Below are 23,857 nucleotides of genomic sequence, written 5' to 3'. Positions count from 1 at the left end.
CCACATCCACTTCCACGTACAAAAATATAAATCCACATCCACTTCCACTGTACAAAAAATATAAATCCACATCCACTTCCACAAATTTAAAGAGCGAAGAGATACATCTACATCCACGTCCACAATGTTCATAATGTAAAAAGATAAATCCACTTCCACGTCCACAATATCCACAATGTAGAAAATAAATCCACGTCCACACAATCCACGATATTAAAATATAAATCCACGTCCTCTCTCACAAGTTGTAATGTGGAAATGTATATCCATATTTATGTCCACATCCACAAAACCATTCGTGAAGAGATATAATTTCACCTCCTAATCCATGTCTCGTTGTGACGTAAGTTAAATCCACAATTGTTGCTACGATTTGACATATGATGCGAGATTTCGATCCTACCATCTCATTAAATACCACATTCTAAAAAGAACTTGTTAGCGACTTGAAATAAATAAATATATACAAAATGATGACAAAATTGAGGAATTTAAACCAATAATAAGTGACCATATCCGTATCCACTTTGAAGAAGATTAAATTCGCGATTATGTGCCCTTAATCCATCAAGGAATACCACAAGCTAAAACAATTGTTAGTGGTAAGAATATGAAAATAGTCCGGGTTTGAAAGAATTTATGCTCACTTGGTTGAGAAGATAGATTCGTGTCCACTGTTGTGATCAAAATTCCATGAAGAGTAGAACAACATCTGCCGTTTAGCGCAAGCCAAATTTACATCCACATTGAAGAATATTTGCCTTTGAAGAAAGCTAACTCTTTGCCCACGTCCATAATTAAAATTTGAAGGGAATTCAAATATGCCCCACATTCATGTTAATTGAAACCCGTCTCATCAAAGAAAAATTGTGAGTTTTAAAAGAAAATTGGTCGACTTGTGCATATCGGGGAACTTGGTCCTTGACTTGATTCTTGTCTCGATCGCGCCACATTCTTCGATGCCCTACCGATATTTTGCTTGGCCAAGGAGTTTCGAATAAGTAATAAAGAATATTAAGAGTAATGAGCTTTGGATGATTTCGAAAGGGGATACTTAATGGCTCTAATAGGCAAAATAATTATGAAGACTGAAATTCAAACTAAGCGACATTTTAAAAAAGACATGGACAAAACTTTATTTAAAATTGTTGAACATTTAAGACCACTTTTGTGCTACTTCTAAAAATTATCCCAGTTTCTAGTCCTGGAGGCGCTTGGTTCTAAACAATTGAAAAGTGAGAAGTTATAACGAAAAATTTTGAAAGCGATTTGACTGATTTCAAAATTTGTCCCAGTTTCAAGATACTACGACACATAAATTCAAACAATGAGAAGATCAAAACTTTACACAAAATCCTCATGTATCTCATAGGGACTAAAATTGTTGGATAAAACCAAGACTTTGAAATTTTAAAATAGAAGGGCCGAACCCGCCTGGGTTGCCTACGTATCCCAAAGGAATCAAAGCGTACGTAGTTCGTGAGTAAAATAAGAACTTTTGAGATTTTTAATAAAAGGAGGGCCGAACCCGATGTGGGTTGCCTACGTATCCACAAGGAAATCGTGCCACACGTAGTTCAAACCTACAAAACAAAGACACGGAAATTTTTGAAAAGAGTGACCGAACCCGATATGGGCCGCCTACGTATCCAAAAGGAAGTCGTCAAGCGTAGTTCATTACAACAAATGACAAAATCTTAATTTAGAAAGGCCGTTACAAAACATAGAGGCGACGCGACAAAAACAAAAAGGTTCCAAATTATGCCTCCGCCTATTACAAAAGAAAATTTAAACTTAAACTACCGAAACTCCCGCGAACCTGGGCCGAGATGCAAATCCAATTCTTCAACTCGTGTCCCGGTTCTAAGGGGGGTGTTTCAAAGAATGTCTTCAAAGACAAGATGATCATCTTCATCTTCCACGAACAAATTCTTGATCCCTTCCACAATATCATCATAGGCAACTTCAACAAACGAATCAAGTTTTGGAGATGGTAAGTTTTGAGAAAGTTTGATCAATATCGAATGGGTTTCGCAAGAAAATCTCCTTTCCTTTATTCTTTCGTGCCTTCTTCACTTCTTCCTCGCCTCGGTTCATATCCCAAACCAAATGTAAACCGTTGTGCAGGGAGGACTACAGTGCTCAACCCGCCCATTTAATGTCTTCCCTAACCCGAATCCAGTTGGTACCCATTTTTCAAAGATTTCCTTTGCAACCATGATTGCGGCGCATGACATTTTCGATTCTTGAATTTGACTCCCGTCACCCACTCTAGTGACATTCACAACCTCCCACGCATGGTAAGTTGTTCCATCAAACCCTCCTGTTGCCTCAATGAATGGGATAGATTGCTCTCGATAGATGGACGTGTCACATTCTCCTTGTACACATATTTGCTGTTGATTCCACTCAAATTTGACAAAATGCAAAGTAGATGGCACGGGGCTGGTACGGATCCACGGCCTTCCTAACAACATGTTGTATGTCGTGGGGATATCAAGTACTTGAAAATCCATAATGAACTCAACTGGTCCAATCAACACGTTTAATTCTATTTCTCCAATAGACGCCTTTGAGCCCCATCAAATGCTCGAATATTCATATCACTTGTTTTAAGCTCGCTAGTATTATATCCGATCTTCTTCGTACTCGCTAGCGGCAAATGTTAAGCCCGCAGCCTCCATCAATCAACACTTTAGACACAAACATGTTACGACATTTGACAATTATATGGAGCGCTTTGTTGTGACTACATCCCTCCGGGAGGCGCTCATCATTATCGAAGCCGATTCGATGACCGTCAAGCACGTGCCCAATCATTCCAGAATGTCTCACTAGTTGTTTCGGTCGGAACACATGCTTCACTTAAAATCTTCAAGAGTGCATTTCGTGTACATCCGAACTCAAAAGCAAAGAAAGGATAGGAATCGGGCATTAGTCTTTTCAACCGATCCACAACCGAGTATTCACCGGCCTTAATCTTCCTAAAAATTCTTCGGCCTCGGCTTCCGTCACATGTTTTGGAGGCGCATCACTTTCTTTGGTTTGCCTCAACCTAGCTAGCTCTTCCGGGTATAACACCTTCCGGACCTTGTCATTCCCGACGTCTTAATCTTGTCGTTGATCGTTTCTTTCCCTCGACATTCCATCACAAATTGTTGATAATTCCATGGTACGGCTTTGGTATTAAGTACGGCAACCGATTTGGCGCTCGAGCTATCTCCACAGTGTTGATGAAGCTCCTAATATCTCGACAGCACACAACCTCTTACCACTATAGCCGAGAAGCAACGGCTATAAGATCGTGATCTTCCACGCTATTCACAGCACTATAAATTTGGCCGGTCATCATCATTTTCGTCCGTTCCAATCATGTTTATCGAAGCCTCATCATGTGTCGGAAGTGGGTTGTTATCCACATTTGGTGTCGGTTGTTTGACCATGATCCGTTTTGCTTCAATAAGATCTTCAACCTTATGTTTCAATGCGTAACAACGATCGCAGCATGGCCTTTTACCCCCGAATGATATGCACACGTTTTAGTAGGATCAAAACTTCTCGGGTAAAGGATCCGAATTCTACCTTCCACAGATATAATAAGCCCGAAGCTTGCGTCTTTCAAAAACAACGCTTAACGGTTCCTAGCGGTGTAAAATTACGAAAAGGTCTATTTGGGCGAGGTGCGGATGCATTGTTTGGATGATGAGATTTGATGGTGGAGCTTGGTATGTTGGTGGTCGTGGAGGTCGGTATGTTGGTTGTGTGTGTTAGACGGGGTAGGAAATTTGTGGTGATTGAGGTTGGTAAGATGACAAAGCTCGGTTGTATGGATGTGATGAATATTGAAAATATTGTGGGTGGGAGCGTTAGACCGGTATCGTGGAGGTTGTTGATGGTGGTATGAGGTGTTTCCGTAGCCATTACCGCCGTCGCTTCTTTTTCTTTTTTCTTTCCATTTCCGAGAGCGCCGCTTGTATGGCCTTACTAGTAGAGACCGCAATGCCGCTAGACTTGTTATTCTCCCCTCGTCTTAATGCCATCTTCGATCATGTCCCCGCCTTGATCACTTCGCAAAAGTTTTTCCACCCATTGTCACCAAACGTTCATAATACTCTGGCTCTAGCGCCTGAATGAAGAAAGTGACCATTTCTCGTTTCCTCCATGGGCGGGTGTACCTCGGATGCTTCTTCCTCCACCGTATAGCATATTCTCGAATGATTCAACCGACTTCTTCTTCAATTTTGTAATTGAGATTCGTCGTCGGAGCGATCTCAACATGAAACTTGTAATGATCCACAAAAGCATTTGCCAAGTCATCCCAAGTACGCCATTTGGTTGTGTCTTGCTGAATACCATTCCAAAGCTTTCCCACTTAAACTTTGATTAAATAGTTTGACTCTTATCCCTTCATTCTTCCCTACGCCAATCAACTTTTCGCAATAGACCTTCAAATGGAAGAAAGGATTTCCCGACCCATCAAACTTCTCAAATTTCGGAATCTTGTAACCTGGTGGCAATTCCACCTCAGGAAATGCACACAATTCTTCATATCTCACGCTTTGGTTACTACCGAGTCCACGCAAACTTCTCATAGCCTCCTCCAAACTTTTGAGCTTTCTATTTATCATTTCATCATTAACTGCCCTTGTCTCCTTTTCGACTTCGACATAATGATCAACATCTGCGTGACATAGCCCTTGGGTTTGTGTCAATGGCGGAGCTGTGGCATAAGTATATACCGGCGGAACTTGATGTGTATTGGTAACATGATGTGCCGGCGGTATGTACTGAGCCTTTGAAGAAGTAGCTGTAAACAAGAGAGGAGCATTTTGAGTGACTAGGTGGGTGAGAGGTTCAGAAGTAGCCGGTTGAGAGGTGGTAAAATAGTTCATTTGGTTAAGTTCGTCTAAGTTTGGGAATGGAGGTGGCATGGGCAAAGTCTGACGAACCCCCGAGACGGAGTCATATGTGGCGAGTTTGAGAAAATGACCGATTTTGTAATACCATGTGACTTAGTTCAAAGAACTCGTTGCTCCGCACGAGCAATGACCTCCAAATGTGTTTCGGTTCATTAGAGGATGTGGATCACTTGTGATAGGTAAACTAAGAGATGGCTCGATGAAGTGGTTGCATTGATCAAACTTTGCTCCATTTTAGAACGAGTCTTTTTGGTTAACCAGGTGATTAATGATGAGTCGAGTCGATTTCTTGGCTTTAGACCGTGTGAAATATGGATGCTCCGCCGCTTCCCTTAGCACAAGTCAACCTTTTTGTTTTGAAAATAAGTTTAAAAGAAAAAGATAAAAATAAGAAAAAAAAGAAAACGAGTCAAGATACGGTAAGGACATATTATCGCACATAAACACATTATTGCACATAATACATCGCGTTCTATAATGCAAGGGACCTCTTTATGCCAGAGGTAGGCCTAACGAATATTTGAAGGACAAACATGTCTTTTATGTATCATTCCATAACTCTTCCTAAAACTAATTTACAAGAAAAACTTATTACATGTCTGTTAATAATACAATTCAAAGTTAATCTAAGATATTTAATACTTGATCTCCACTAATTTTCTTTGGTTGTCTTCAAATCCTTCGTCATTAATTACATGCTCCACGACAACCTGCAACAAAATGTCAATTTTCCTGAAATATTTATCTATAGAGTACTAGGTCCACATATTCCTCACATTTGTCCTTCAAATAATGCACATAAATAGTGAATAGTGTCACTTAGAGTCATAGACTCATTTGGACATTTGGTAAGGTTGACTAATGAACTTAATACACCAAGGGTATTAAGCTTCCTAGGCTTAAAATGATGCATGTCCTTACAAGGTTTTGGTTTCGCTCTACCCTAGGTAGACTAAGAGTTGGTTCACTAGACACAAGGTTCCCGAGCGGACTACTCGAGTGAGAAGGCTACGCGGTCACCGTTATTCGGACACCCCGCGCATACGCCAACTCTCCTAAAATTTTGGATTTTTTGAAGAAATTTGCGGCGCGCAAAACACACCTCGCGTGTACGTGTGATTGTGTGAATTTTCCAGAAATGGAGGAATATGAACTAATGCCAATTTAAGTAAAGCGATAATATACATATTACATAGAAATTCACATAAGGAATAAAATAATAAAACACTTAAAATATATAAGGAAAAATAATAATAAAGGCAAAATAAAGCAAACAAAACTTTTATACAAATTATTTATTAACCTAAGTCTGTTATGGTTAGAACCTAATGTCCCCAGCGGAGTCGCCAAGCTGTTATACCCTATTTTAACTGGGTTAAATTAAGGTACAACATATTGGTGATTCCTATTAATTGATTTTAAGGAGTCGCCACCTAATTGATTTTAAGGTGAATTAGGGCACCTAATTATTAACTTAAGGTAAAACTAACCTCCGTTAATAGTCTCTTTAACCAAAAGATTCTAGGTAACGGTTCTATATTATCCTAAAGGGAAGGGGTTAGGCATCCTCTAGATCCGTTAACTTACGGTTATCCGGCCAAACTTAGGTTAATTAATTAAAGCTAAAAATGACTTACAAATATTGCTAAAGTTTGAAGAAAAAAATGTAATAATGTTGTTAAAAAATAGGATTTACAAAAATAATAAGTTGCATGAAAGATGTCTTTAAATACTATTTTAAAATAAAATTTATAAAGGTTATTAAGATTTTGAAGGAAAATATAATGATGCTATATAAATAATACTTGTGGAAAATACAATAATTTACTTATGCATAATAATTTTCAAAGAGAAGGTTTTAGCAAATGCGAACTAAAAATTATATTATATGAATAGAAAATCCTAGACTTATTTTAATATGATGAAAAAGGCATGGGTCTTCTTTCTTTTTCATTAACTCTATTTAACTATTTTGGCTAAAAGAAATGTATAAACGGATTAATCTAAAATGTTTAAAATACATTTGAATTCATCTTTGCATATTGATGACATTTTAATTTTTAAGATAGTAATAACAAATCATGATTCCTTAGCTCAACCTATGTAATAATGCTATTTTGAAAAATTAACTATTCTAATGAAAACAAATATTGTAAATACTATAAATAGTTTTAATCATGAATAGAAGAAAAGGAAATTGATGGTATTAATTATTAATTTCCCTTTAACTTAACTACCCGTTATTAAACTAAAACCCACTAATTCGCTAAGGTTCATCTAAATTAAGAAAATAAGACAAAAGTAAAGAGTTAGTCATACAATACAAATTAAATGCATAAAAGAAAAAAAAAAGGAATAATAAAATTGAATGGGTTCAAATGGACTCAGAATCCATTATTGGGACTTTGGCCCAACTATATTTTTTAGACTGAACCCGTTGTCGTTTTTTATTTTGGGCTTTGACCCAGACTTCATTTTCTATTTCCTTGGCTGCGGACGGAATCGGACTGAGGGGGGAATGATATTTCGTTGGGCCTTGGCCCAACATCGAATGCGGAAGACGAGCGAGTCCCTCGACTCGTACGCGGTGGTCATGCAAAAAGAAAAGAGAGAAAGATTAGTATATAATCAATGAAGGTTAAACATGTAGAATTTAAAATTCAAAACAGATAAGTAAATTGTATATATACTATGTATATTTTAAGTATATTTCATGTATACACGGGCTCGAGGGTGTCATCATTCAAAGAATAGATGAAGTCATGAATAAACCCAATGCCATTCCAAAGTTGACCAACATATTGAATTGTCACAACAAACGTGCTTGAGGGGAGAAATATCCAAACCGAAATATCAAAATATACCGAACGAGTATATGCTAAACTACACTCGACAATATCGTATAGCCATATTTAACCAACCACAGAAACAAGCCAACTTAACTTAATACTAACATTTAGGAAGACAAAGAAATAACATTTTTTTCATCTTTTTTTTTAAAAAATAGGAACCAACATATTGGATAACGCAAGGTTCTAACTCTAAATCTCATTTTTATTTCCACGAGGTCTTAAACAAAGAGCATGTCGAGACTATTTGGGATTTCGACCCTATCATTCATGTTTATAGGTTTGAACAAAGAGCAATTTCTATACAATCTGAATTTAAAGGGACAAACTAGTATGAATTTTCTACCTATGCAAGAATACCAACAAACAACTTATATCATAATCGACTCATTAATCAAACCAAAGGGATTCCCCGAAAGAACAAGCAACCACTTATGGTTCCAAACCAAAAAAAAAAATATTCGTCAGAGCACACACAACTCATAATACTCATGAACAATACGCATCGAATCGAACTTGATCCTCCATTTTTAAAGTTAAGCATACGAGCCTTCATGTTTGGATAAAAGAGCAAAGCTCAAACATTCTAAGATAAACATCGCTTTTGGGTTACCAACTACATTAATAAGTTACCCCAAAACACATATAGACATGTTCAAACATTGTAAGACCGGAGATCAAACATGCTAATTCGGAACTAGCAAATGCTTTACACCAAACATGGTCCGATTAACCAAGTAAAGTATTGCGGCATGGACATTTAGTGAAAACATTTGATTAAACCACATTCTAAGGACTAATGGATTAATAAATCATTTTTATAAATTAATCAAAACAAATAATCACATTGGACAGTATTTAGTCATGCTCATCACATAACATCTAAATCATAACTCTAGTTAAGCAAACATAAGCATACAAGTATTTAATCACTTAATCATGCTCGCTTCTATGATTATAACTAAACAACTAATCTAACTTCATCCTAATCATGCTCACTAATGTAACCCAAAAAAAACATAACTACTCTAATCAAGCTTATTTCTAACTAAAAAATAACACATAGCATAAAGATTGGCATAAACAACGATTCAAACATTTAATAAGTGTTCGAACTAGAAAGGGTTTATTCAATATCTAAGCAAGGGGGAGGACTTTAATATCCACTCGAACACTATCAAACCAAGCACGCATACTCGGATTCGGATCACGCAACCATCAAGGCAAACGAAATAAATTATTTAGTATTTTGACTCCGTAAAACAAGATTGAGACAATGCAAAAATTATTTTAGTGTACTTTATATGAAACTCCATGTGTCAAAAATGGGTTTTTGCCATTTAATCCATTCCTACTAAAACCGTGACTAAATCAAAAAGAAACCGAATATATACTATAGTAAAATTAAGACTAACAATTTTACCCGGATTTTTAGTCAAAATCGTAAATCTACTACATAAAACCAACCATGAAACATGTCAAGAAAAGAACAAAAACCCATTAAAACTTGTACCACACGAAAAACGAAAGAGAATGGGAATTACCTTCTTCGGGTGCGGCGAAGTGGGATGCGATTTGATATCCAAGTCGAACAAAATCAATTAAAACCGTACGCACTATTGTCAAGGTAACCAAGAAGAAGAAAACAAAAAATGATTCAATCTTTTAACTAACCCGAAATACAATCGATAAAATTAAAGTATTGGCATTAATTTTCTTTTGCGAATAAAAAAAATGAACTGGTTTTAGTGGAATTTTCGTCCGCTTTCCCCCTTTTTTTTTAGGGGTAAAGAGAGAGATTTGAGATCGAAAGTGAAGAGATAGAGAGAGGGAAAGAGAAGGGGAAGGGGGGTTTGAATTTTTGGTCGAGAAAATTTAGGGTTTCTATTCGGCAAAAGTTTGTATTCGAATGATAATGGACCAAATAAATGAATTTTGGGCTGGTCCGAAAAGTTTATGGATTTTCGGGATGAATGGGCCGCAATTTGGATGAAATAGAAAAGTAAATTGGGCTTCTAAATTTAAATGAGGGACCTATTTTGATTTACTATTTTTGCGTGTGTTAAAATATTAAACATAAAAATATGTATTTATTAATACTCCGATAAGAAATAAAGAGAGAGCGATGTCGTAAAGAGCCGAGAAATAAGAGAGAAAGGTTTAACAGGATAAGACACTATTATTAAATTATGTGAAAATAAAAAAAAATGCGTGCATACGGGATGGTAAAAATGTCAAAACGATTCTAATGCGAACGACAAAAAATAACAATAATAATAATAATAATAATAATAATAATGTGATAATAATAATAATAATAATGATAACAATTTAACCATGAAAATTGAGTAATGAAACGCCGATATTAATAAAAGCTAATAATTATAGTAAAATATAAATAATTAATTTTTAAAATGCCAAAATATGAGGAGTGTAAATATAATATTTAAGGAGAGGTGGACAAAATTGGGTGTCAACAAGACCGAATGATAGTGTAGTTCCCGTGGTTGTGGTGCTCTAAGTTTGAACGTATTGGCATTTGTGAATATTTTTGACTGGAATTGAATGGTAGTGACTGCTTAGTTAGTTGTTAGGGACACTAAATGAATCACACATTATAAATAGGTCTAGCCATTATACCTAATTCACTCAAAACTAATTAGTTCATTCTCCAACTTTCACTCCAAACTCTTTCACTAAAACTCTCATTCATTCTACCCTTCACTCTAAGATTTAGTCTTCGGGCCCAAAATGCCGGCATACTTCGAGAAAACGTTAACGAGATTGTACGTTGAAAATGATGACTTCGTACGTGTTAAATTCATAACGACGAGATCATTTTTTATTTTCAATTATTTTAGTTTTAGTACTAACATGTATTTTTTGCAGATCCTTCCTAATAACGTTTTGGAATTTCTTCCAAATTTTGACAACGAAACTGTTGTTCTGTACGACAATCACGCTTACCATATGAAGTACAAAGTTGGTGCATATACGCACGTATCTCAAGGCTGGAAACAATTTATTGATGCTAACGGATTGAGGGCAGGGAATGTGTTGTGTTTCCAAGCCTGTCAAGGTAGGAACCGTGTAGTCTTCATTGTTAAGAAAAAGAGGGAGATCATAGTGGTAGATTAGATCTCCGTGTTTGTCACTTTTAAAGTTTATGTATGAATTTTTTGTCGGCTTGTAATTTATTTATGTTTTATTTCCGAATTTCTTTGCTTTCCACTTTCCGAATTTTGATACATACTTGGCAATACCACACATTAAGGGTTTCAAAAAGCAAACTAAACCAAACATTGCCAACAGCCCCAAGAAGTTCTAATTAACATTACCAATACCACCAACAAGATCTAATAAAGACTTAACAAGTACACTAACCTTTTAGGGCAACTTCATATTATAACCTCTTAAGTACATGCTTTGAAACACAAAACTTAAAACTAAAATGCCAATACACAACAAGGCAATCCAAAGTATTGTCTCCCTTTGCTGGACTTGGCCAGCTTGCTCTTCCACTTCTTCTCCTTTTCTTTCATCTTCTTAATTTGTTCTCCAAAATTATCCATTTCAATCTCTATGCTTTGCATATCAATTTTGCTTTCTACAGATTTTGTAGACATAGTAGGCTTGTTATCAACTTTTGCGGAAGCTTCAAATGATGCTTCAAGTTCACCAATTCTTCTCACTAGTTTAGGAATCACAAATTTGGATCTTGGATCAATCTCATCATCCTTCCAACGATAAAAATCACATGATCTAGCACCCTATAATCAATCAAATATAGGTAAAAGGCATAAAACTTCCAACTACAAAAGTTCAATTCTTGATGAAAAATTTTCAATTTTTGATGAAAAATCACTTACACCATAGTATGGACAACTCCAATATCTTCTACCCGGATTCCTTGGGGTCCAAGAGGTCATCAAAGGCAATAAAAACCCATGCTTGCATCGCATTTCAGAAAGCTCATGATCATCTTCCTCCTTACAAATCTTAGACAAGCCAAATCTAGCCATTATGGAACCTTCATTACCCGAAATCCAAAGGCATAAACAAAGGTAGTCACACACGAGAAAAACAACGGAAAAACACAGAACTAATACAAAAAAATAAAAAAAAACATACATTAATAAATCGATAAAAAACAGTTCCTACAGAAGAATAAGAAGCTTTACAATGTAGAATAAGAAGCTTTACAATGGAAAACAAAAGGGAAAATTCGTTGGAGAGGAGCTAATAAAAAATGGAGACAAAAATTACCTTTGCTTCAAATTGGGGCTGATTTCACGAATTTGGGAGACAAAAATTAGGGTTCTTAATATTTGATGGATCGGGTATATTTGATGAAGGGGTAATGGTAGATGACCGTTTAAGTGGAAGGGTTGGGATTTAAATGATTTTTTTTTTTTTTTTTTTAAAGTTTAATGCGTAATAAATAGTCAAGCTCACGCGCACAAAAAAGTCGGCACACACGCGCTTGGGTTTGGGTGTCCGGAGGGGTAATTAGTATCACTTTTTTATATGTTAGGTGTGTAATAGGTCACAACTAAAGTTTAAGTGTGAAAATGACTTTTCGGGTACAGTTTAAGGGTCAATTTATGACTTTAGCCTAAAATATTTGTCAAATTCTGATTATTAAATGGTCAGAACTATTAAAATAGAAAATATTTAACGAGAATTCACATAGAAGTACATATATTTTTGTTTATGTTATTTTTTTATTTCAAGATTCTGTTGCAAGTTTTTAAGGTGTAATTTTACTTATGTTTGGTCTATTTTTTTGTGTCTAGTGTAGTATTTTAATTATATTGCGTTTTCTGCAATTTTAACCGAAACTTCTAGTGTTTTCCATTAAATATTTTCTAATTTAATAGTTCCGATTAAATTTAACAATCAAAATTTGATAAATATCTTACACAGACCAAATAGGCGTTTGGCCATAAAAGTAAAAAAAAAATTCACTTTATTTTTTAAAATTTTTGAAGTTGGAGTTGTGTTTGGTAATTCGTTTTGCAAAGAACATTTAGTTGTTTGAATGTACTTTTAAAAAAAATTATATGAAATATGATTTATTCTTCCTAATTTTTTTTTAGCAAAGTCACTTAACTTGATTAATTTATGTGAAATATATAACCAAATCTGCTCTAAAAGAATGATATCTCAATCTCAGAAATTGAATCCCATATTTTTTTTGCAAGTACAAAAAAAATTGGTTCACTAATTCAAAAGTCGGTTATTAACATATTTTACTCTTTTTTTAATCTATTAAATAACACTAAATTAAAAAAGATCTGATCCGACCCGATCTAAAACTCAAATTTTACCCTAAATTATTTTAAGAACGACCGCGTTGCGATAAAAACAAACAATATATAATCATGTAACCATCTTTTTGGGCATTCAACAGGGTATGGCATGGTTTCACTGAAGATGAAGTAGAAGAGCAGTCACTCCCTACTTCAACTCAGACGATAAAGAATTCAAAACAAGATTTTACTTCTCTTCATGTCTGTGAACTAACCGTTTCGGTAATAATTACTTCCATTGCTTTGTGTAATGTTGAAAAAAGATTTTGCTTCTCTTCAGGCATTCAACTGCACCGGTTTTAAAAATTCTATGAGTAACCCGTATGCTTATTATTCCAATACACGGGTCACAGTGATGTACTTTCATTTAAATTTTTATAAGCCTATGCATAGACTTTTCTAATCACATGTGCAATTTGTTTGTGGTAATTAATAGACTTTTATTTTAGCAAGTGCAATGCCATTGTCATCAGTAACTCAAGTAACATTTTACTTTATTACCACCTTCACATACCATACAACTGTGCTTATAATATTTTGAGCGGATTTTGAACGTACTGTGGAGGTTGATTTCAGTGTTTTCTCCATTAAAATTAGTTGGAGGCAAGGTACACGTTTAAATTTTAACAGTGCCGTAGTGCAATCCGCTCGGTTAGAGGTCTATAATTGGATCTGAAGATATTGTATGATCGTCGAAAGGGAGCCTAATATTCATGTTTCATGGAACATAGCATCTGAAGGACCTGATATTTGAATATCTACCTATCCTACATAGATGTTCATGTTGACGATGAGAATATGGGCCATTGAATAATTTGTTTTAATGTTGTCGCTGACATCTGAATATCTACGTATAGTGTTGCTTTTATTCAATACGGTAGTTATTCTGAAAGTTGTGATTGATTGGAAATTGAGATTGCAGAGAGTCTGTGATCTGAAAGCCTATACCATTGGTACTTAATTTTGTAGCCTCTGAGGAATAATAGAATAGAGGGTAACTGTTGAAGGTTGTGCGCATTTTGTTGTTCACCCTTATTTTTCATTGTCAAGATAGCTCTGTTTTCATGCCCAAGTTGCTGTTTATTGTTCAAAGAACCCGAACAGTTCATTCTCGATACACCTTTGCATGTCATGGGTCAGGTTTGAAGTATCACAGGAAATGCCGTTGTCCATTACTTTGCCAGCTGATAATGGATTCTGCAAAACAAAATAAGGAGCAAATGAAGATAACACTTTCAAAACATCCATAATACAAAGTTGTTGTAGCAGAAGTTAAATGATCATTGCTTTCAAATGTGATATGGTATAAGCTTTATTTTTGTCTGTAGTTTTAGCATAGGTGGTTATTTTTTGGCTAAAAAATAAAGCATTTTGTCCAGTTAGATTTTTGAACTAACCTGCTGCACATTTTTGGTGGATGATATGAGAATTTTATTTACAATTTCATGGTCATTGGGATGGAATAATTAGTTAAATGGGATAACTGCCTTCGAGTTCCAGCCCGTCTTAATACCGTATGAAATAACGTTAAATATTTTCACTTCAAAAAGATACCTCTTTCTTTTTAAAATTGTTTTTTGTTAGATCCATAAGGATACGTTAAAATATTTTCCTTTCTTTTTATTAAGGATTTAGTACTTAATTGAGAATAGAAATAGAAGATCTTCTTCAAAATTATGTATCCCATTCAGCCATTCTATAATTGTCAATCTTAGATGGCGTTTTTTTTCCTTTTCTAATGACTTTCTTTTCTGTCACTAAAACTAGAATACACATTATTTGTTCGGATTTACTCTTAAAGAGGAGAAGTAAGCCTTTGAAAGACATGTATTATTTCCAAAGATTTCTTTTTAATAATGACTGCGCATTGCGCTGGTACGAATACTAGTTGAAGTTAAACTCGGAGAAGTGTGACAGCACAGGGCATACAGGCAATGGTAAAAAACTGTACATCATTGGGAGAGATAAACTTGAAGTAGTGTCGTCAAGTCAGTGTTAGTTCTCTAAATAGTTTAGTGTCTTCGTCTTCATCATTGAGGAGAGTTCCTCCCCCCGCCCGGTCCCCTGTTCTGTTGTTTTTCGTGATAGCTTGAGGGGATTTTCTTTGCACAACGGATGTCTAGTTTCATCGAGCTAGTTTTCGTTGGGCTAGCACATACTTTTAATGTTGTTCCTTTGATTTCAACCATTTTCCATCTTCTCCCTTCTTTTTTGTCTGTCGTGTAATATAAGAATACCAGATTTATTTTTGTTATATTGGATCAAGATTGAAATGCCAATACGATTACATAGAATATGCAGTATGCCAGTGTCCATACACTTTTTGCTGTATCATACTGTGATCAAACTCACCCGCTCTTCACTTGGGTGCGTATGTGAGCAGCTTTTTAGCTATTGCAAAACAGAATATAGAGATAACATCGCTTGCATTTTTTGTTTTGTTTTTAAAGTTCCACCATGCTTCAGGCCGAACTTGGAGTGACTGGATATTACAAGCCTACTACATGGAACACAAAGAGTAAAAATAATGAACTTCCTAGCTAGAATACTATAATAAATTGCAGAAATTTGAGCGACATTGCGTTGCGGAGCTGCTATACATATTGTATCCAAGACCCTCTTGACATATTTCCTCCAGCATATTTTTTCCTGCTTTGTGATTTTTGTCAGTAGTATTCTGTGATGGATATGCTTTGTGATGGCAGTGATCAGCATTTCTTTACTTCATGCTCGGACATCATGCCATTATTTCAAAAGTAAGCCTTAGTTGGCTTGATATTCTGATGTCTCCTTGGTGTGAAAATATGTGTAGTCGAATAATGTAATACATGTGTATGCATCAATAGAGCAAAGAGAGTTATGATATTCAAGTAATATATATATAAAATAGGAGTAATATTTTATATGTAGATATTTCCAGAGGTAAACTCAGAAGGAATGAGGGTTGGCCCAAAAGAATTGAACACTGAATAAACCTGTCAGAAAAGAATGTTACTGCAGCTAATGAGTTAGGATCTCTAACCTATGGTTCACATCTTCTCAAGGAAAAATCACCGATCCTAACTACCTCAGTACCTTCATGACTAAATATCCACTTGGGCACATTCTGTGTAGCAAGTGGTGAAGGAAGGTCCTTAGTTACAACTGACTCCATAATTCATCCTATAACAGGGTTAGCCCTTACTAGCTATAGATGCTTCTCATTATACTTGTTTTTCTTTGTTAGCGTGTTATGCTTTTGTATTTCAGTTCACCCCACAAAGAATTTCAGTGCTGGAATCCTCGCCAAATGGAATATTGAGGTCTGGGAGTACAAATTTAGACTCCAGAGCTGTGACATCTTGCTTCTCTTCCTTAGATGACGGCAGTACTGCAACCTTGTTTGCAGCTTTTTCCAGGATGATGGGAATGGTTGGATTACTTGGTAGGACCTCTTGCTGATACTGACCCAAACTCCCTTCATATGCAACAATTGTATCTCTTTCATTTGCCTGCTGAGGATGCAAATCAAGCTGGAGAAAAGGACATCAAGTTAGTATACAATTTATATACCTCCATTCTTTCTTGATCTGTAGAGGAGAAAAATGTAGATAATGCTTGCTTTTCTTAGTCTCAAGGGGCAATCTTTTTTTCTTTCTTTCTGTAAAAGGGCGAGGGTCGAAAAAGTACTTAAAAAATTCATGAAGAAAATCCATCCACATGTTTAACGTAAGATTCAGCATTCAAGCTAACCATTAAGTGCTGTTGATTCACTTGCGAAGATAAATTCAGTCTATAAGAGAAGTGTGCTTGAAATATCAAGGTCGCCTAAGATTCAACAAAAACAACATACCCAGTGTAATCTCACAAGTGGGGTCTGCGGATGATAGAGTGTACGCAGACCTTACCTCTACCTTGCGAGGTAGAGAGGCTGTTTCCAAAAGACCCTCGGCTTGCCTAAGATTAATTTTTAAAAAAAGAAACTGGTATCAGACAGTACAAAGGGACCAGCCAGACAGCGAAATAGATTTCCCATCTTACCTTCATTCTTTTCAGGTTTTGATTTGTATCCCTTTGATTCTCCAAATTGGTGCGTACTAATGCTAATTCCTGAAGAGAGGAACTTAAACACAACTCAACTATAAGTTATCACAACAGCCAAGAGAATGCCTTCTTCAATTGTTTTCTTTCCTTAATTAGCAAGATCTCCTCTTATTTCAGCTCAGCCAGTGTCTGCTCATCACAGAATGGAAAAAAAAAAAAAAAAGGAAAAAATAATAAGTGATTTTAGTAGCTGGAATATTGGAAATAGGCCATTTTGCATTTGAAGGGTCAGGCACTTTAAAAATCAAAATATAAGTAATGAAGCAACGGGTCTTCCTTCAAACTAGAACTTTGTTTGCATTTACAACGTTTAAACTTGTGATGAAGTATTCTATCTCAATTCCCATAAGCAAAATATAACATTCGATTATTCTAAATCGCGATCCTTAATTCATTCACAATATTAAAAAAATCTTTTTAAACAGTTATTAATTAATTAGGTGCATAAATCCTCTTTTATTTCTAGTTTTTCTAGATATATCATCGAGTTTGCATTCCTATTAAACAATTCCTAAGATTAAAGATAATATGTGTTTACCTTTTTATAGTTTTGAACTTTTGGTTTCTAAATAAGTGAATTGAATAAACATATAACAAAAAAATGTATACAAAATGATATAAATAAAATGGGGAGGTCTATGAATACTAGGTAAAATAGATATGGTATTTTAATAATAGTTGATAAATGGGTTGGATCTACATATAGAAGGTAGGAGATCTCTGCGTTTGTTAAGTTAAAATGTGTGACTGTGATATCTTATCTAAGATAAGAAAGGAGCTATTAGTTCCTGGGTCTCAAATTTTAATTTCAAAATTGAATGGACTAAATCAAACACAATCTGCTAGTTCCTGGCTGCCTTGCAATAACGGGAAAGTATAGACCCCCTCAGTTCCAAAGATACTGAATTCCAAATCCGGAAAAAATATAATAATAACTGAATTCCGAATCATCTCTCATTGCTCTGAGTCAATTTCATTCGCATTTTTGCCCTAATTAGCTGCAATCAATGGCGAAGGGGCGCAAAGTCTTGCTTGACGAATGCTGGGAACTGATATTCAATCGTCTCCATCACCAATCTGACTTGGAATCATTTTCATTGGTTTGCAAATCGTTTCTTGCTCTCACCAATCGTCTACGCCTTCATTTGCCTGTCATCGGCTCCACTCTGCTCATCCATGGTACCATATCCAAACTCGTTCACCGATTTCCGAATCATAATTCTATTGATCTCAGTAATTTCAAAGGTGAACTTGATCCTGTTCTTGTTGATCTCGCCAGTTCCATCTCATATACATCCAATCTTGAACAACTTGATATCTCGGATCACAAAAGATTACCCATTAAGGGGTTGAAGGAATTGGGGCGGAAATTAAAGGGTTTGAGGGTTTTAAAATGTAGCTATCTCACTTTATTACGTGACACTGATTTGTATGTTATAGCAGAGTTATTTCCGTTTTTGGAAGAGCTAGATATTAGCTATCCTGGTACGAATCATACTTGCGGTTCTAGATATATTCCTGCAGACGCTAGCTATTTGACCATGACTGATTCTGGGATTGAGGTTTTGTCGGGGAATCATTTGATTACTGATAGGTCCCTTCTTGCACTTTCTATGAATTGCTTGAATTTAGAAGGCATTGAGGTGGAGGATTGCGCTTTGATAACTTTAAAAGGGATCCTTTTGATGCTGCGTACTTGTGCTGCTTTGAGTTACATTTCAATGTCCGGAATGGCCATTCTTGGATCAAGCTCTGATTTTGAATGTTTGGCTACTTCTAGTCGATCTTTACAGACACTCGAGGTTTCCCACTCTTTTATTACGGATGAATTCCTCTTCTTGGTGGCTAAGGCTTCTCTCCTTTGTATAGGCTTTCACTTTCTTGGTGTAACTATTTCACATTATCTGGTATAAGCTGCTGTGGGCATACCGGTCACTAAAGTGCTGATCTCTGGTTGAAGTAGATTTTTTGACTGATGAGTCTATGAATGGTTTATCCCAATATCTACAATGTCTTGATACCATTGGTCTCAGCGATTGTGTGAAATTGACCATTTCTACGTTCTTCACGCTTGCAAGAAATTGCCCTTCACTAGAAGAGGTTTACATGGAAAATACTAGTATTGGGATGAAAAAGGGTTGTTTTCCTAATGTTGTGAAGAACCCGAGAATCTGTGCTGTTAATTTGGCCGATAACTTGTCCCTGGATGACGATGCTCTCACAAAAGTTGCTTCAATGTGCCCCACCATGGAGATTCTTGATGTGTCATCCTGTACTAGTCTTACGGGGGCTGGTATTGCTTCTGCTCTTGAGATGTGCAATCAGATAAGGAAGTTGCAATTTGATGACTGTCCATTGACTACACATATCGGAAAAGGTGCAGAATTACCTAATCTTGAGGCTATTAGTGCAGCTGGTTCAGCATTAAATGATGAAGGCCTGGCCATGATTGGGAGCAGATGTTCTCGCCTGGTGAAATTAAACTTGGAGAACTGTAAAGAAGTGACAGCAGAGGGCATACAGGCAATGATGAAAAATTGTAGATCATTGAGAAAGATAAACTTGAAGAAGTGTCCTCAAGTTAGTATCAATTTTCTAAGTAGTTTGGTGGTTTCGTCTGCATCACTAACGAGAGTTATTCCGCCGTGTTGCTCTGCTTTTAGTGATTAGCTTGAGGGGATTTTACTTGCACCGCGGATGTCGAAAGTCCTCAGGCTAGTTTTGCTTGGTATATAGCACATACTATCCACTTTGTCGTTTTGATTTCAAAAATTTCCCATTTTCTTCTTTCTTGTGTCAATCGTGTCATATAAGTAATCCAGATCTCTCTCTCTTTTTTTTTTTTTTTGGTTGTAAATTTTGAAGAAAACTGAACCGCTAATGTGATTGTTTGACATAGTATATGCAGTATGCCAGTATCTGTACACACTTGTTTTACAGCTGCACGATGCAATCAAACTTGCGTTGCACCTAGCAATGTGCCAAAGGTTAAAGATGAATATCACAAGAAAAAGGAAAACTGGCAAATATTCTTTAATAGGTCCGTTGCAGCTTTGTTTATGGCTCCGTTGTTTTGTAGTATTATTTATTCAAAGATTTTTGCTCTTCAACAGACCAAAGACGCAAAGGGGGCTTTAAGTTTTAGTTAAACTGTAAAATTCTTAAGGCGTCCAATTCATCCTGCGTTTACCAGTTTTTCTCGTTCTTGTTAACCGGATGATGAATTAGGCTGTATTTGTTGAAAGTGGATCCACTATAAGTGGAAATAGAGGAGTAACCTGCTATGATGAAGAATGTTGTTTTTGATAAGAGTATAATTTTATGATTTAGTTCCTTAGAATATTGCTGGATTATGTATGATTTGATCTAAGATCTAAGCATGTACAGAATAGTTGCTTTAGAAATGCCCATTCAGATTATTTCTTCCAACTCTATCAGCCAGTCCTCAGCCTCTCTACCCCACAAAGGTAGGGGTAGGGTTTGCGTACATCCTACCCACCTCAAACTCTACTTCACTTGTGGGATTACACTAGGTATGTTGTTGTTATAATCCATTGTTTTTAAACCCAGTTCTCTTCTTACACAGTACTTACTTGCCATAGACTTTATTGAACTATTACTATGATGTTCCTCACTTCCTGATCATTGATTTTGTCATTTACTGGGGAAGGTGACTAGACGGGACATTACACAGCTCTAGATAGGAAGGTGTGGAGATCGAGTGTTTAGGATAGAAGGGTAGTAGGTAGTTCCAATTCACACAAATTATTCTTCTTCTTACGGACAATACAAGCTCCATCGTGTTACTTTTCTAGGAGTATTAATTGAAATTTAAACCATACAATTAAATTGAAGGACATAATTTGACATATATATGCGTGTTTTAATCACTAAATTGTAAGAAAAGCATATTAATATAGGGTGTGTTTGGTAAGGAGGAAAATTGTTTCTTGGAAAATAACTGAATTTCTTACTTATTTTTTCATGTTCGATTGATTAGTGAAAAATAAGTGAACTTCTTACTTATTTTCTCACCCTATGTTGGTTAGTAGATAGCATTTTTCTAAAAATACCTACCCAGGTCCCACCAACCCCACCCCAACCATTCACCCCCCACCCTCTACCACCAATCCTACCCACTCCTTACTCTCAACCCCCTCTCAATTTTTTTATTTCATATATTTTGTTTTACTTTTATAAAAATGAGAAACTTTTTCTTACCCCAACCAGCCCCCTTGTCCCCCTCCCCCCCCCCAACCACAACCCACCCCCACTACCTATCCTATACCAAATTTAACCACGTAGATCTCCCATTTTTTATAAAAGTAAAAATAAAATACATGAAGCAGAAAATTCGAGATGGGGTAAGGGATTGTGTGTGTGTGGGGAGGGGTAAAAAATTTTCTGTGAAAAAAATTAAATTTTTCTGGAGGGTTAGTGGGTGCGTGGGTGCGTGGGTGCGTGGGGGGGGGGGGGGGTCGCAAGGGCTGGGTGTTGTAGAAAATCGAAAAAAGAACAAATTTAAACTTTTTAATTATTTTTTTGAGGGGGTTGGGGTGGGGTGGGGTGGGGGGGGGTTTGAGTTAGGGTGGTGGAGGAGTGAGAGTGGTTGGGGTTTGATCAGTGGCGGATCTAGAATTTTCATTCAGAGGTTAGAAAAAAATAACAAAAGTTAAATATAAAAATCATGTTATCGATGAGAATTGAACCTAGGACGCTAGAGACAATTTTGAACACCCTGGACCGCTTGAGCTAACATTTTCCGTTTGTTCAAGGTATTCAAAAGAAAATATATGTACATAAATACAGAAAATATATCCGATATATACACTGTAATTTTTTGTAGAGGGTCTTCGGGTGAACACCCTCGGCACCCTCTAAATCCGCCCCTGGGTTTGATGAGGTGGGTGGTTGGGGCGGGGGGGGGGGGGGGGGGTGAGTTGGGTGGTGGTGGGATGGTTGTGAAATGCCACTTGTGGGACTTGTCCCCCCTACTTTCAGCGGGGAAGTTATTTTTCCTCATTTTTAAGAAAGTTGTTTTCCCAAAGAAAATATTTTCAATTTTTTTTTACAAACATGTGAAATTTGGAAAACATTTCCTTACTGAACACACCTATAGTCACTACTAGGGGTGTACATGGACCGGGTTGGTTCGAATTTTTTAAACGCCAAACCAAATCAATTGCGTCGGATTTTTAAATTTATACACCAAACCAAACCAATAAAATTCGGGTTTTTCAACCTCGGGTTTTCTCGGGTTATTCGGTTTTCTCGGATTTTTCGGTTCTTTTTTATTTCGGAATAGCCTTGATACAAAACATATAACTTTTACTTCAAATATTTCTTTAGTTCTAGTAAGATGCAACTATATAATTAAGGTGTTTCTTAAGAAAATAACACAAAATGTGAGAAGAGTGATGACATTGTACTAAAATATTCAACAAAAGCTAATAAATTCGGTCAAAATAAATATTGCTAATTAACAAGCCATAAAGAAAATGACCATAATCTAAAAATACTAAGTCATGCTAAAATAAGTACGGCTAATAAGTATTAGTTACATGACAAAGAAATAAAATTTAAGTTATGTTTTTTCACTCTCTAAATAAATTATGCAAAACTGAAGAATAGATATCCAACATTATTGTCATTCCTAGTGGTAAATTGAATTTCTTTTGATAGCATTAGTGTTGAGTTAGTTTTGGTTTGGACTTTATTTGAGTTACTAACATCCATAGATATAAAACTTATTGACATTCAAAATTCGAAGTTCAAGCTTGAATAATATGAAAATAGTTAAAGAACTACGAAAAAATTTAAGAAATATTTATAAATTACATTACAAATAAATATTTTTATGTATAAAATATTTTATAATTTGAATACATGTAATGTCGGGTTGGTTTGGTTTGGTTTGACTTTTTTCAGTTAAAACCAAACCAAACCAATTATGGTTGGGTTTTATTTTCCAACACCAAACCAAGTCAAACCAAACCACTAGTCGAGTTTTTTCTCGGTTTGACTCGATTTATCGGTTGGTGCGATTTATCGGTTTACTTTGTACACCCCTAGTCACTACTATTGCTGCTCATTTTTTCTTCTTCCCCGACAGCTTGAAGTTGAAACTATAAAAATGGCATTACAAAATTAAAATTTCAAGACACAAAGTCTTCGAAATTTGAATTGATAATTTCACAACAATAAAGTTGAAATCCTAAGATTTGAATTGAAAAAAATTAAATTTAAGGACACAATGTTATGAAGTTTGAACTAAAAATTTGAACATAGGACACATTATCCTGAAGTTCTGAAGTGAAAAAATTAAACTAATGACATAGTGTCTTTGATGTTTTGAACTGAAAAAACTAATGTATCGTAAAATTTAGAACTGAACTCCCCACACATTGCCCTAATATTTGAAACAGCGGAGAATAAGAACGAGCAATATCTTCACGTTTTAAAATTGTGACTAAAAATCAAACAATTTGCAAGATAAAGTTGAAACAACAATCCAAAAAGTTGCTACCTGGTGCAATTTTCATTGTTAAAGTAGCCTTTTTGAACTCAGAGATCATAAAAATGGTCCTTATCTTTGATAGTAGTAGATTAAAAGAAGACTTAATTACGTTGTATGTTAATTAGGGTAATAATACTATCAAAATTGACCCACCATTTTAGATCTTACAAAAAATGA

At 35.7% G+C, this 23,857-nt stretch overlaps 4 protein-coding genes across 5 annotated transcripts in view; 1 reads left to right on the top strand and 3 right to left on the bottom strand.

The window, feature by feature from the left end:
- LOC132055617 (uncharacterized) overlaps positions 1 to 7,500 on the bottom strand; it is a 92,620-nt gene extending 85,120 nt beyond the window's left edge. For both annotated transcript variants that reach the window (XR_009414610.1, XM_059447536.1), the window contains exon 1: positions 7,491 to 7,500. The gene's annotated coding sequence lies outside the window, so the exon portion shown is untranslated. The remainder of the gene's footprint in view (positions 1 to 7,490) is intronic.
- Positions 4,314 to 4,931, bottom strand: LOC132055208 (uncharacterized). The gene has a single exon (XM_059446914.1). It carries the CDS (start codon positions 4,929 to 4,931, stop codon positions 4,314 to 4,316), a length of 618 nt encoding a protein of 205 aa, XP_059302897.1.
- Positions 7,501 to 11,214: 3,714 nt separating the features above from the next.
- Positions 11,215 to 11,842, bottom strand: LOC132055207 (uncharacterized). The gene is made up of 2 exons (XM_059446913.1): positions 11,638 to 11,842; positions 11,215 to 11,538 (listed from the first exon to the last, which is right to left on the bottom strand). The coding sequence occupies exons 1-2, from the start codon at positions 11,788 to 11,790 to the stop codon at positions 11,215 to 11,217; spliced, it is 477 nt and encodes a 158-aa protein (XP_059302896.1). The 5' UTR covers positions 11,791 to 11,842.
- Positions 11,843 to 18,170: 6,328 nt separating this feature from the next.
- LOC132055206 (F-box/LRR-repeat protein 3-like) lies at positions 18,171 to 19,833 on the top strand. Its single transcript, XM_059446912.1, has 2 exons — positions 18,171 to 19,026; positions 19,127 to 19,833. The coding sequence occupies exons 1-2, from the start codon at positions 18,171 to 18,173 to the stop codon at positions 19,831 to 19,833; spliced, it is 1,563 nt and encodes a 520-aa protein (XP_059302895.1).
- Positions 19,834 to 23,857: the final 4,024 nt, after the last annotated feature.

Source organism: Lycium ferocissimum, chromosome 5, assembly GCF_029784015.1.
Source record: "Lycium ferocissimum isolate CSIRO_LF1 chromosome 5, AGI_CSIRO_Lferr_CH_V1, whole genome shotgun sequence".
Taxonomy (NCBI): domain Eukaryota; kingdom Viridiplantae; phylum Streptophyta; class Magnoliopsida; order Solanales; family Solanaceae; genus Lycium; species Lycium ferocissimum.
The sequence above is the reverse complement of the archived record's forward strand: the minus strand, read 5'-3'. Positions and strand labels throughout refer to the sequence as shown.